The following is a 15,107-nucleotide window of genomic DNA, read 5'->3' on the forward strand; positions in this document are numbered from 1 at the left end:
GGCTGTCTCACAATGTGACCACACACTCATTTGTACTGCTAACTATCATTATAACTCTCTTTCGAAAATGTTCCTGTATTTTCCTTTTCGAGTATTTAGTATTGTTCGGCCCATTCCCCGTGTTTGAGAGATTCAGTCATTTTCAGAACAAATTAATTTATGGTTGTTTGCTCATCGTCATTTTCTTCCAAAAAACTGTGCCACTTTCAGGAATGCTGCTGTTCTCTCGTTTGTCTCAAGTCTTCCAACTTTGAACCTTTTCGCTGTGTACACAGGGTCTGCATATAGTTTACTGGGAATATTCTCTTTTCCATCTGAAAATTACTACTTCATTGCAGGTGACATAATGCATCTTCCGCATGTTTATCATTGACAGATATTTCTTTAATTTATGTGAGAGAGATTTCCGAACTTTTGTGTAGAGGAACTTTGGAAGTGATATGCATTGTGAGTTGGAATGTTCGGGTTCTCTTTAATCCCTCCGTCTATCAGTCCCTCTTTTGATCCTTCTATGGCTCCGGCTGCTGCTCTATCGCTGGTCCCTTGCCATGTTCGCTTTCGAAACTCACATCGCTTCACCAAAATCCACCCGTTCGTTCCTCAATCTAAAATCCCTCATTGCTTTTCCATTCCACATCCGAAACCATCCCCCTACCACACACGTCACAAATTACCCCCATTTCACGAGTCCACGGGCACGTCATGAATCACATATTAGTTTGAAACAATTACCAGAATTATCTTTTCACTCGTACAAAAGATTCCTCATCGGGTGCTTGCACATGTGGAAAATAAATGACTCGTTCTTTTCAATTCCTGCAAAAAAAATCCCCAATTGGACACAATGAAGGCAATTACTAGCCTTGCAATGGGCTTTTTGTTATTTTGTTTACTTGCAAAACAACACAATCAGAGCGAGAAGACAATTAACATGGCAGCTGTGGATGGATGGGCGGCTGACTTCATGTGCATGTCATGTGCGTTCAATGGGTGCATCATCGTGTGTTCCACGAACAACACATCCAAGTGGTTGCGAAGAACTGATCGAGCTTGACCTCCATGGTGGGAGGACATGAAACTGAGTGGGTTCAGTTGTGGAGGGCAGAGCAGCTAGACCTCCATACAGGACAGATCGTTTTGCCCTCCACGGGAGAGTGAACGTTCATGGAGGACCACAGACATGAGACTTTTCAGGCAGCCTTTCGTTGCTTGTGGACCACCAAGCGTCTCAATCTACCAAGTGTCTCAATCTACCAAGCATTAGATCTAGCAAGTGTCTCGATCTACCAAGCATATCAATCTTCCAAGTGTTCGACCTAACAAGTGTCTCAATCTACCAAGCGTCTCAATCTACCAAGCATTAGATCTAGCAAGTGTCTCGATTTACCAAGCATATCAATCTTCCAAGTGTTCGACCTAACAAGTGTCTCAATCTACCAAACATCTCGATCTACCAAGCAGTTCGATAAAACAAACATCTCAATCTGCCGAGCGTCTCAATCTACCAAGCGTCTCAATCTACCAAGCGTCTCAATCTACCAAGCATTAGATCTAGCAAGTGTCTCGATTTACCAAGCATATCAATCTTCCAAGTGTTCGACCTAACAAGTGTCTCAATCTACCAAACATCTCGATCTACCAAGCAGTTCGATAAAACAAACATCTCAATCTGCCGAGCATTTCGATCTGCCAAGCGCTTCAACTCTCTACACGTATATATTTTCCAGGACTTTTGATTTGTCTTGCTCTTGTCCATCAAGCTCTCCTTTCCACGAGTCCTTTGGCCAAGCCTGCACTCACGTCTGCCTGTTCGGACCACAAGAGCCACCGATGGGGAAGCTTGCATGCTGCACGTGGTAAAAGTTTCAAGCTACCCACTGTGCGAGTCGTCTGCATGTGCTACGAGTTTGCACGCATCTGTGTAAGGTGGGGAGGAGCTGTACCCATGCTCTGCACACTATCTACTCTTTTCTTCCTCTCTACATTTCTCCGGAATGATTGATGGATATGTCCTGTGTTTAGCATAAATAAGAATGTAAAAGTGGGCTCCGTAAGGGATAAGAATAATTCCTGTTATTTTGTGCCTTTTTATTGTGATTTCTTTCCATCCTTTGTAAATGCCTGCCATTGCGGATTGAATAAACCTTGTTGTGCTTGTTGAATAGATGTGCTTGGTAAACTGCTAAATGTTTCTGGCTGCTTGCTTTTGTCCTTTTCCACCATTGGTCCAACATCATGTGTAAGTTTAGTTAGATGGGAAGTCTATGTGATCAGCCAGTGTGGACTGACGGTCCCACTTCGCCATACATAACAAAAAGACGAGTGCGCACTTAGGTGATGAACTTTAATTGGTCAGGCCAATCCAATGAATAAGTAAACATTTAATAAGACAATGGACCCTGCCATGCTTGGTCATTCTAATCAACGTTCGTAGTTACTTCACAACCCGTCAGGTTGCAGACTTATCTGCGGTGCAGTGGCCTGCAGGGCCGGAGATCAGGAAGAGCCCGAGAAGTTCCCTCTCGTGGCAAACCATGAGTCCGTAACAATACATTAAGTATAAAGTTTGGCAAGGAATATAAATATGTCCTTGTGTCCAAAAACCTCATTCTAGAATTTCAAATCATCCAAATATGCCATCTGAGAGTAAAGATCTCAGACAAAATATTGATATTTGGTGGCCATATTGGATTTATGCAAATTATACATATTTTCAAAGCAGATATTTCTGAGCACTTTTAATATGGTGTTCTGGGGACATCATAGAAATGTATTGTTGCAATTTGTTCAAAATTGAGTGAAAAAAAGGGTCAGATTTCCTGGATAAATAACAATGATCAGCATCAAAATGATTAAATATTTGAAAGCGGCTCCATTATCAAGAGACTGCAGATCAAGCAAGAATCTAACAAAACCACAGCATTCGGGCCAAAGTAATCACCTGCAAAGGAGATTTCTAACATTTCCTGCCAATCCAACATTTCCTATATGAGATATTTTCCAACATCTCACACTCCCACAACCCCCCCCCCCACCCCCACACTTTTATAACCTGAAAAATAAAAGAAGAAAAATACATTACACCACCTTACGGTCCCCCCCTCACTTTCACGACCTTCCTTGATCATCTTCACCTCCTCGACTCCTCACCTCTTCATCCTCAACTCGACCTCCACAATCTCATCTCCACTCGGAATGGGAATTACACAATATTAACATCTGCAAATGATGTGGTTGCTCTTCCATAAACATATATATATATATATATATATATATATATATATATATATATATATATATATATATATATATATATATATATATATATATGTCCTGTTTCGTACTTTCCTGAACAATGGTGCCCAGGTCATGTTCTTTGCATCCCCAGAGGCATCCAGTTATTGTCAAAATTAGATATCGTGTAACATCATAAACTGATGCCTGGCGTTGGCTTAATGGTTAGGGTAGTGGGCTTGGGATCCTATAATCCTGAGTTCAAACCACACTCGGCTGTTGAATTAATACCAGGTGGGGTTGACTTTGCCTGTCATCCTTCTGAGGTTGGCAAAATGAGTGTCAGCATGCTGGTATACTACTGTGTCAGAGTGGCAACCCATCCAGGATTCTGTCCAATAGCCAAGGAGTCTGCTTAGGCAGCACCAATGCTCTGCACAGAGTATGGTACCAAATGGATGGATGGACATACTGGTTTCCCTGCTGTTTTATGTGCCAAAAAAGCTAAAGTTTGCTTGTCTGCTTTGCAACCCGAGATTCTGCGATTGTAAACTATGTTATATGGAAAGAGTAACTCTGACTGAGTAGTTACAGCCTTTTTGCCTTGACCTCACATTGGTGGTTTGAGTCCCATGGTTGATCAGCTGGATCGGCAATGGAAAACCAATCAGCACTAGCGATACACGTGCACATGCACGGGATAGCAGTACAACATAGCTGGTAGCAGACGACAGACCGTACACGGGGAATGACAAAAATACAAGTGGTACTATGGAACGCCAAGACTTCCCAAACATTGTCGGCATGTCCGCTAAGTGCCACAGCAATTTCAAAGGGATCGTGTGACGGCGAGCCGAGTTTTTAGTGTGCAAGCTTGGTATTATAATAGAGATATTACTTTAATTGCCTTGTAAAATATTTGGCAAAGATAATGCCTTGTGGCAGAGTGAACATTATGATGAAATTCTCAGAATATTTAACAAAAAGAAAACTGCAGCTGGACTGTATTTAGATTGGAATATGCAGAGGATATGAAGTAAGATGGATTCATCCTCAGGCATGTCATGTTATCCTTTTGCTGTATGTGATCTACAACCACATTATTTCCTTTCCTCTCTGTTTAATTGGATGCTAAGACATAACAGTTGCTTCACAAAAATATCTTTCCCATCATCCCAACACCTCCCGTCCTTCATAGAATTGGTCACTTTCATTTAAAAAGAAGGAATAACATTAATACAACTACAACTGGCTTTATATTATAAAATGTATTTGGATTCTCACAAGTTATGTTGTCATATTCAGACACAAACATCTCAAGGTGGTTCTGGTGGAAAATACCAACAGCACACAAGCACTTAATTCGATGAATCATCATCAAGATGTACTACTCACGAAGTTGAACGGCATCAGCAAGATATGTAAGGTGTTCAAGACATTATTATGAAGTCGTGTGCAGTTGTCTGGCTTGAGAGTCTGCAGACCAGGTGAACCTTGTGCATGCACAGCCGCAGTCATCTTTACAGGACTTATTGTACCATTGAGCAGGAAAGCTGCGTCTCCATGGAAGAAGTCAGAATGGACTTATGGGGACCGTGCTCAAACGACTAAAACTTGATCAACATTCTCACAACTTGTGCTTGGCAAGCCTGCTTCCTTCCTCTGCAGGATGTTACCCATCTCCATAAACCTTTTTTGCCCTCACAAATTGTTCTCATTGGTGACGGGGAGTCGAAAAGTATTCCATCGGTTGTCCTGTTCAGCGTTTAACCTGTGTAGTTGATTCACTCTCCATAAATCAGGCAACATAATGCACTTTTTCTTGTGGGGATGCCATTTCTAAAAATGTGATGTCACATGTCACAGAAGACACATGGAGATGGAAAAAAAGCCAATAAAACTTTGAGAAATGTTCTTTCACACGCAGCAAACCACACCGTTGTATCCCATTTAATTTTTTTTATTTATTATGGATTGAATTAGAAACAGAAATTTGAGGACAACCTCTATTAATTACCTCATAAGGTTAGGGCAGTTGGAATTGTCCATTGTTCAATAATGTGACACAATGAACCAACAATTTGTCCTAAGCCACACTGCACCAATTTGAAACAAACAAGAAATAACAGATATAGATTACGATGTTTGTATGATGCACATATAGGCATATAAAATACGTACTCACCAAAAAACAGAAAATAAACAAGAAATAGAGTGATCAGAGATTGCAGACGTTCACCAGGACTTGTTTTGTGTAGTGTATTTTGTGTGGTGTTTGTGTACTGGTGTGTTACATCTATCTATAATCCCAGCAATCTGTGTGTGTGTGTGTGTGTGTGTCTGTCTGTCTGTCTGTCTGTCTGTGACTGCTGTTTCTCGACAACCAATGTTCTGATCTAATTGAAACTTGCCAGGTATATTGCTGGGGACCTGAGTCTGTGCCTTTTCAAGGTTTGATATTAATCGGACAAGTGGTTCCCATGCTATGGCCATTTATTGACCAAACCAATGATAGGACACGGTGCTATGACATCACGATTGACGTCACAATTCCTTTTTTTTTCTTTCTTTTTTTTGCACGCACAGCCACGCACGTACGGGCACGCGAAAGCGAAGGAACGGCCTGTGTGGTTGTTTCTGGTACGCGATTTGAAAGTTTTTTTCATTTTTATTTTTGCACATACAGCCACGCACGTATGGGCATGCGAGAGCGAAGGAACGGAATGTGTGGTTGTTGTTTCTGGCACGCGGTTTGAAAGTTTTTTTTATTTTTTTTTTGCACGTACGGCCAGGCACGTACGGCCACACATGTATGGGCATGCACGTACGGCCACGCACTATTAAGTAATAACAGACATAGATAGGACTGCAATTTTCTAACTGCTGGCAGTGATGACCGGGTACCAAGACTTCCTGCTTTGATGCAACCCCACTTTGAACGGAAACTTGACCCTGACCCATGACGTTTATTATTATTCAATTTAATTCAAAATGAGATTAAAAACAAATTAAATTCAAATCAAATGGAAGACCAAATACTGCATGTACAGTACTGTATTGGAGTCATCAGAAAGAACCTGAAAAAGCAAAAAGCAAAGATGAAGTCATCAGTAGGACCCTGGATAGGATTCAGGTTTCAGCTACTTCTCCTCTACCCTCAAACTCATTCAGGGGCAGTCAAGTAAGCTTTGTTCAAAAAGAAAAATAAAAACCACCCAGATTCAAAAAATTAAACAATTCTGGCTGCCGAAGATGCACCCGATCAGGTCGAAATTTAAGACATATTCCCCCATCACTACTAGACCATAATTGTGAATATTCACGTCGATCAGTGAAGCGGTTCAAGAGAAAGAATTAGAAAAACAATAAAATAAAATAAAATAAACGCGTGACGCCGAGTGGAAGCCAATAGATTTTCAACGAGGCCAATTGAATCAAATAGCAACCGCTACCCACGTACAATACACAACATGCAAACGGTATAAAATGTGATTTTTACAAACGTTATGACGATTGAGTGTTAATCAACCTTTGTGGCTGCGAAAAGTGAAAACAGAATTTAAATTGAACTTTAAAAAAAAACAACACAATTTGAAAACCCCTCCTATTGACAGAGTCAAATGTCAGGGTCACATGGGATGAGCAGATCAATTACAGCAATGACATAAATGTGAGGAGAATGAGGAGGATGAGGAGGAGGAGGAGGAGGAGGGGGAGAAAACAATTTGAAAACCCCTCCTATTAACAGTCAAACATCAGGGTAAAAATGAAATGGCTGCTGAACCATGTGATCGATGATGTCATCAATATTTTTTTCTGTCGAACAATTTATCCCAAGATGACCCTCAAAATTTTTCATACTGATCGGATGTAGCATTCTATGTATGCAATTATGACGTCATAACGAAGGCAGCGTGAGAGAGAGAAAATGAGAGAAAAAAATACATACTAGAAGACAGCAAACATCAAATGCTTCTAACTCGCATTATGGTCTCCAAAATGTTTCCCAAAGTGTTTGTTCTTTCCTTCTCCTGCTTCTCTGTTCCCCACTGTTTTTTCCTTACCTCTCCCACCCCTCTTGTCTCCTGCTCCCCTTGTTGTGCGTTTCTGTGTGATCGAAACCTCGATGAAAAAAGGTGCCCAGCTATGATCCGCGCAGTTGGGAAATCAGTCACTTGCTTTTAAGTTAAGGTTATAACTTCAAATAAAATAGCATTTGTAAGTACTTACCAGTACATAATATATCCATGTTTGTGTGCTTGTATGTGTATGTGTGTGGTGTTTTCATATGTGTGTATATATATATATATATATATATATATATATATATATATATATATATATATATATATATGTGTGTGTGTGTGTGTGTGTGTGTATTGTTATGTCTAGCTTTCTTCTTTGGACTACGGTGCAGTAATTGGTCTATATTTTGATTTAGCTCTCATACGAGCCTCGATCGTGTATACAAAAAAAACAAGAAAAAATATTTAAAAGGGCAACTGACCTTTGAGGTGTTCAATCGAAAATTCACTTGTAAGATCGAAGAAAGAAATATGAGGAGAAGAGTTGGATGGGACATGTAGAACTGAACAAACCAAGTGAGTCACCCGACAAAAATATGGATCTGGGGACATGCGACCTTTTTACAATGATGAAAAAATATATAAACCTAAACCTTCGAAGTGCCACAGCCCACACTTTCACTAAATAATGGGGAAAGCAGACAAGGACTTAAGTGCACGAAGCTAATGGTTATGGAGGGAGATGTGTAGCTCGGGAACAGAAAGGGTGGTAACAGCACTGCGGTGGAGGCAAGGGATTGATAGGCAGCATCCACGTTTCAAGGGAGAGCAATCCTTGTTCTGACGATGAAGAGAATGGGAGATGAAAAGAGCCAGTGAGATGAAGAGTGAAAGAGACTGAACGATCTTCTTCTTTTCAAGATGCGACCTCCACTTACTTACATGCATCCACAAACCCAGCCCTCCTGGACTCTGGGACCGCCTTCACCTGCGGCGGATTCCAGGATTGGCTGCCCACTGTTTGTGGCGGTGACATCTTCTTCCCCTTCCAGGCCATACAACACATTACCACCATGGCTTGCACACACGTGCTGACAGTATATATTAGTGTCCTTTGAAAGCTTGTCGCGCTTTCTCGTGTGCTTTTGTGCCCAATTCCGCAACTGGCATCGCCTGCACAGATTTTTACAAATATAATGTTTAATGTTATCTCCTGAACTATACTGTCTCTAAATTAAAAAGGCTACTTTCTCAGCATCACATGTAATACACTTTCCTTGTTTACAAGATTAAATCTATGCTGCACAAATCACACGAACCACACTAAACTGACTACATTCTAACTATGGACCCCCCCCCCCCATTTCCACGTAACAATATATTTGTGACACCAAACATATTTATTTGAACCAATATTTCAATATTTTGTAATTCCATACTTTTATTCCTCTGAACCTTACTCTATTGACAAAACTCGTTCTCAGCAACTTTGCATTCAATCCTGATTATGAATGAAGGTTTGCAATTAACCAATGGCAAACATGAGAATGTAGGAAATGTAGTATGGTTTGCAAGTAACCAAATGCATGATCGTCACAATCAATTTATATTCAATCATGAAAATTAAGTCCATGGTGTGTGATGAAAAATGCACAAGGAATTTTAATGAAGGCTGACATCTCAATTATGTTTGAAAGTCGCCAAGATTAATATGACGACATAAATAGATGAGCGTGTTTATTAACCTTTAACCCTGTCCAAACACTTGACGAGGTAGTAATTGGCATATGACCTGACACTCCAGAGCGGCTTCTCAAATCCACTGGGCACGTGTAAGAAACTGGCACAGCTCCACGAAGAGTAAGTTAACCTCACTCAATAAGACACACTGATCCTGAATGGTTAAACATCCCAAAATCAGCCATTTATTTGGACTTATAAACCATTCAGTGTGTAGCTCATTGGAGAGATGGATCGATGTTGAAGGGAAGATCAAAATCATGGTGTTTTAATTTTTTTTTTCATATGCTTGGGTTACTGGGAAGCAAGTTTCGTTTGAAGAAAGCAATATACAAACGAATCATTCAAATCAATACCGACGTCATCAAGAAGATCCACTGAAAGTGTGCATATAAATGGGTGTTGAGGAAGTCCTTGAATAAACGACTCATCACATCTTCACTGGGACTTGGTGGCATACTTTTGCTGTTGTGCCCTGGAAGGAGAAATAAAGAAAGGAGATGGGAAGAAAGAAGGTGGGGAGGAAGTGAAGAGAGTGGGAAAGAAAGAAGGTATGAAGGAGGCTGGAAGCAAAGAAATACTTGACAAACACTTGTTTATGTAAATGAAGAATAAAAATACACTAAATCACACATGTGACAAGAACCAGGTTCGGCTTTCCTGCAGGGAAGTTAGGTATAATCTATGGTGAACAGATGATTTACTGAAAATGATAAGTTTGTGTGGTGCATTCATAAAATGTTTTGGCTCTGCTCATTGTTGATGCATGTATAAAGAATGTGCTTTCATTATCCTGCACTCGCGAAGCAAAAAGCGGGGTTAAGCAATCGGTTGCATACGCACGTACATACGTGTCTAAATTGTATTAAGAGCGTACATTGTAAACTGTTCAACGGAGGAAATTAAACCTTCACCACATGTTACATGACCATTTGATATACATATATATGTACATAGCGCATGTTTAACACGCTTCATCTGGATGGGGTGTGGCCAACACTCCCGCGTTCATTTATGTCACTACGTCATTACCACGATTGTGATTATGCAAATTGTTCCCACAGTAGTTTCTTTCACGAGGGAGGTTTTCACTATCAATGGCATTGGCATGCCTGAGAATCATCCTGAGTGGCTTTGAGGGAGACAAATTAAAGTTGCCAACAGTGTTTTATCATCCCAAACAATCATTAAATGAAACAAAAAATTTAAGGAATAATTATTGGCCTCTTAGTTCCAGGTGCTTGCCCCCCTCCCCACATCTTGGCATCCCTTTAGGTTCGGGTCCCAGGGTAGTTACCCTGCCTGCACCTTCCCTCACCCCCCCCACCCCCACGCTCCCCCATCTCAGCGCTCCTGCTCACGCCAAGTTCTATTCAAGACTGCATGGGGTAAGCATTCTCCGAATACCATCTAGTTTATATTTATACAATTATTCTACAAAAGTCTATTGGATGTCAGCTCGTAGTAAAATAGTGAGGCAGCATGACCGAGCAAAAATGTTCATTTTTTTCATAAAAGCACCAAACTTCACACATGTGTTCAGGAATATATATCAAATTATTTTAGATGTAGTGGCTTTGGAAATTTCTTCCTGGGTGTCGATTTTGCCAAGATTGCCAAAAAGATCGATGCCGAATATTCAAATACTCATAAAGTTGCCTGTAAAGCTACAGTGGACTGCAAAAGTATTCACCCCCACCAAAGTTTTCACATTTTGATGCCACCTGAGTTTATTTCATGATGCTTTCAAAACAAACGGAATATATTGTCTTCAGAAACTACTCCAAAGTGAAAGAGCTAAAAAAAATCCAGATAAAACGTGAATAACTGAGATTAACAGAGAAAATAAAATGATTCTCAATTTTGTAAGTATTCAACCCCTTTGCTTTATTAAACCCAAATCACTTCAGGAGCAAATGATTTGTTTGAAAGGTTACAAAACAAGTGCAATAGGTTTCACTTGCATGGAATCAGTGGTTTAACTTAAAAAAATTAAGCTCCCTCATTTATATAAGGAGTTCAAAGGTGCAACTCACTTGGTCAACCAACAAGGGAAACATGAAGACCAAGGAGTTTTCCAAAGAAATCAGACATAAAGTGGTGGAGAAACACCGTTCAGGAGAGGGTTATAACAAGATTTCAAAGACGCTCATTATCCCTTTGAGTATGGTGAAATCCATCATTAAGAAGTGGAAGACGTATCACACCACCCAGACTATACTTAGATCAGGTCGCCCATCCAAACTTAGCAGCTGGACAAGTAGGAAACTGGTTCGGGATGTCATTGTAAATCCAACAATGATTGAAATATCTGCAACGCTCTATATCTGAGATGGGGGTCAGTGCTCAATCAACAACATCCCATTCCCTTCACAAAGCCAGCTAGCTTTGATGGACAGGTGGCAGGAAAGAAGCCATTACTGAAAAAGACATATCTAAAAGCTCGTATGGAGTTTGCGAAAAAGCATCTTGATGATACTGCAGGCATGTGGAGAAGTTTTGTTTTCAAATGAGACAAGAATTGAACTTTTTGGTCTAAATTCAAAGCATTATGTCTGGCACAAGCCTAACACTGCACATCACCCAGACAACACCATCCCTACTATTAAGCATGGCAGTGGAATCATCATGTTTTGGGGCTGCTTTGTATCACCAGCGACTGGTGAGCTTGTTCAGATGGAAGGGACAATGGATGGTGCAAAGTACAGGAGAACCCTTGATGAAAACCTGCTTGAGTCGGCCATGAATCTGAAACTGGGAAGGAGATTCACTTTTCAGCAGAACAATGATCTGAAGCACAAAGTTAAAGCCACATTGGAGTGGTTGAATAAGAAGAAAATAAATGTCTGAGTGTCTCAGTCAAAGTCCTGACTTGAACCCAATTGAACATTGATGGCAAAACTTGAAGATTGCAGTCCATCGACGATCCCCATATAACCTGGCAGAACTAGAGCAATTTTCTTGTGAAGAATGGGCAAATATTTCACCATCTCATTGTGCAAAGTTGGTAGAGACTTGCACAGAAAGACTCATAAGAGTTATTGCTGCAAAAGGTGCTTCCACCAAGTACTGACCATTAACAGTGTTTAGTTTGATGTCTTCAGATATGAATAAAAAAGTTAATTTGAAAAAAAAATTGTTTCTACATCATTTGTAATTCATCTAAATGTGGCATCATTGGAAGGGGGTGAATGCATTTGTAGGCCACTGTATGCATGGATCTTGTTTCAAAGGCTAAAGAGAAGTTTTAATGGACAAGGATATATATGTTTGTTAAATTGCCACATCGTTTGGGAGAGTGCTGTCCAATAGTTGCAATTTTTCAAAATTTTTCAAAATTGCAACCAAAAATATAGAATTAGAAATATTTTACCACTAATTTTGAAGCCTTGTACGAGTTATCAAAAGGCAATATATTGGGAGTATTGCAGTCAGATATTGCACAGGAATGAATGGAAGGATGGTCTAAGTAACATGAAATAAACTCTTGCCACTCCTGTAAATGCCTTTAGGAAGTAGGAACCTTTTTGATATGAATGAACCAAAATAACTGCAAAATTAGGGTGTAAGAGTTCATCGAGATAGTAACACGCCAAGCGAAGAGGAAAACAATAACAAATTCAATGTTTGTATTGTTATATTGAGTAATCATGTGTTTCCAATTATAATTTTTGTTCTTGATAAGATGTCCGACTTCTCATTTTTGGCCATAATACAAGGCAGTTTTTAGTCTCTCTATGAAAGCAAAATGATATAAATACAAATAATCTGACAATGACCCTCAATAGGCTTTATCATCTGTTCAGTAACAGGGCATATCATGGAGGAACAAGTTGATAAGAGATACACACCTGCCTCCAGAGCGACAGGCCATGTACTCAAACCACAGGAGGTTGTGAATTGGAGTCGTGTCTCTCAACAGGAAGTATTCAGAAAGTCTCCTGGAGGTGAAGAATAACAATAGTCAAATATATCTTTTCTTTGTCACTCCATGAATTAATATTTTGAAGATGAATATAGTACATATACGGACATAGTACAGGATGTGTGTGATTGATTGATAGATATATATATATATATATATATATATATATATATATATATATATATATATATATATATATATATATATATATATACATAATAATGTTGTGGGCCCGGGGTCGGGGGCGAGAAGCTGACAAGGGGGGGGGGGATGGGGAAAAGCTACCTCAGGTTACCACCAGACTCTCTGGAATCGCAAGCCATCACACACGAATAAATTTGTGACGCGGCGGGTCGCTAATCGACCGTGAACGCCAATAGCTCGACCAGGTGACTTGGGATCCTCAGTCTAATGAATACTATTTACCTAATGGTCACGTGATCAAATTACCGGGGCACACGTAATCAAATTACTGGGGCACAGGTCCTCGGTACGACTTGTTCAAACCTGACCACCTTACCAGATCAGATCAGATGCAGCCACATCTAACTGCCCAAGGACGTACCAGACAGAAAAACAGATCAATGGAGGATAACGTCCCGGCTAGGCAAAGACAGAATCCATGCTGAACCAATGAAGGAAAAGCCGAAAACGAGCTGGGAACATTTCTATACAAAGAATGTATTTACAATTAGGTGAGGAAAGGTATGTGGCGCAGTGAGTTGGGTTTATTATTATGGACAGCAGATGATAGCAAGGAATGTGTGGAGTGCAACAAAAAGCAAGCAATCTCCAAAAGCAGACACAGAGCAGACTTATCCCGTGAGAACTGCTGCAATCTTAACTTATGCGACGACAGGCACAATCACAAACATGCACACACAAACCCGAGGAAGATTAGATAGCCAGAAAGAAAGAGAGCAGATGAGGGTAAACAGTCTCGCAATACCTGGCGCGGTGGGCCGACCAACGCAACTCAGTACGCTTTGGGGGAGGTAAGAGGAAGAAATGCTGGTGTCTAAGGTGTGGGAGTGGGAGGTGTGGTGTGGTGCAATATGGGGGGGGGGGTGGTGTCATGCCAGAGGATACTGTGATTGCGAATCAGTAGGTTGCTCTTTTGTGCGACCAAAGGGGACGAGAGAGAGAGGGGTGGAAAGAGAGAAAGGAGAGAAGATGCGAGAGGCAAAGATGTCCCTAGCCGAGTTGTGCATAGGTCTGTGAGTGCAGCATGTTCCAATGTGGGACACTCTGCTTGAACGTTTCCACCTTAAGAGTCGGCATGTTATCTCAAGCTTAGTCACTTTGTCGGGCCGCGTGGAAATCTGTGCTCGCACCGGTCCCAGAAGAATGTCTGTCGCACACCATCCACGAGTGTAGATCCAGCGACGGGCAGACAACAAGGAGCAGTGAAAAAGAGGGCGAAGCAGAGAGGTGAAGGAGAGGGCGAGGCAGACAAGCAACAAAGAGGGTGGACGGCTCCACGATTCGCCTTTTATAATCTTCGGGCGAAGGGTGGGGTGACGACCCGAATCCCGCTTTTCTATTGGGCCACAGCGGTCGCAGCCACGCCCTGCCAGGCTCCTGGGGTTGGAAGTGGTCCCATTCGTACATCCGGCACAACATGGCCCGGAGCTCAGCACAGAACTCCCTGCCGCTCTTCTTATATGTGCATTTCTCCGTATACATTTACATAGGAACATGTTCGGGAAAAAGAAAACATGTTCTTATACGCGGGTTTTTCTTTTATTCGGGTCTCTTATATCCGGGTCAGACTGTATATATATATATATATATATATATATATATATATATATATATATATATATATATATATATATATATATATATATATATATATATATATATATATATATATATATATATATATATATATATATATATATATATATATATATATATATATATATATATACATCCATCCATCCATCCATTAGGACCATACTCTGTGCAGAGCGTTGGTGCCGCCGAAGCAGTCTCCTTGGCTATTGGGAACAATCCTGGATGGGTCGCCACTCCGACACAGTATACCAGCATGCTGGCACTCATTTTGCCGACCTCGGAAGGATGACAGGCAGAGTCAACCCCACCTGGTGTTAATTCAACAGCTGAGCGGGATTTGAACTCAGGACCCTAGGATCCCAAGCCCACTACCTTAACCATTA

The 15,107-nt window shown here is 40.8% G+C and overlaps 1 protein-coding gene across 2 annotated transcripts in view; it reads right to left on the reverse strand.

Moving 5' to 3' along the window:
- Positions 1 to 8,682: 8,682 nt before the first annotated feature.
- The window catches only part of DOLPP1 (dolichyldiphosphatase 1), a 37,909-nt gene continuing 31,484 nt past the window's right edge, over positions 8,683 to 15,107 (reverse strand). For both annotated transcript variants that reach the window (XM_085897176.1, XM_085897165.1), the window contains 2 exons: positions 12,851 to 12,940; positions 8,683 to 9,474 (listed from right to left, as the gene is read on the reverse strand). In XM_085897176.1, coding sequence (XP_085753302.1) covers positions 9,438 to 9,474; positions 12,851 to 12,940 — 127 coding nt within the window. In that variant the 3' untranslated portion in view covers positions 8,683 to 9,437. The remainder of the gene's footprint in view (positions 9,475 to 12,850; positions 12,941 to 15,107) is intronic.

The sequence above is a fragment of the Eptatretus burgeri genome, chromosome 1, assembly GCF_056783735.1.
Source record: "Eptatretus burgeri isolate ZD-2024b chromosome 1, Ebu_testis_v1, whole genome shotgun sequence".
NCBI classification, from domain to species: domain Eukaryota; kingdom Metazoa; phylum Chordata; class Myxini; order Myxiniformes; family Myxinidae; genus Eptatretus; species Eptatretus burgeri.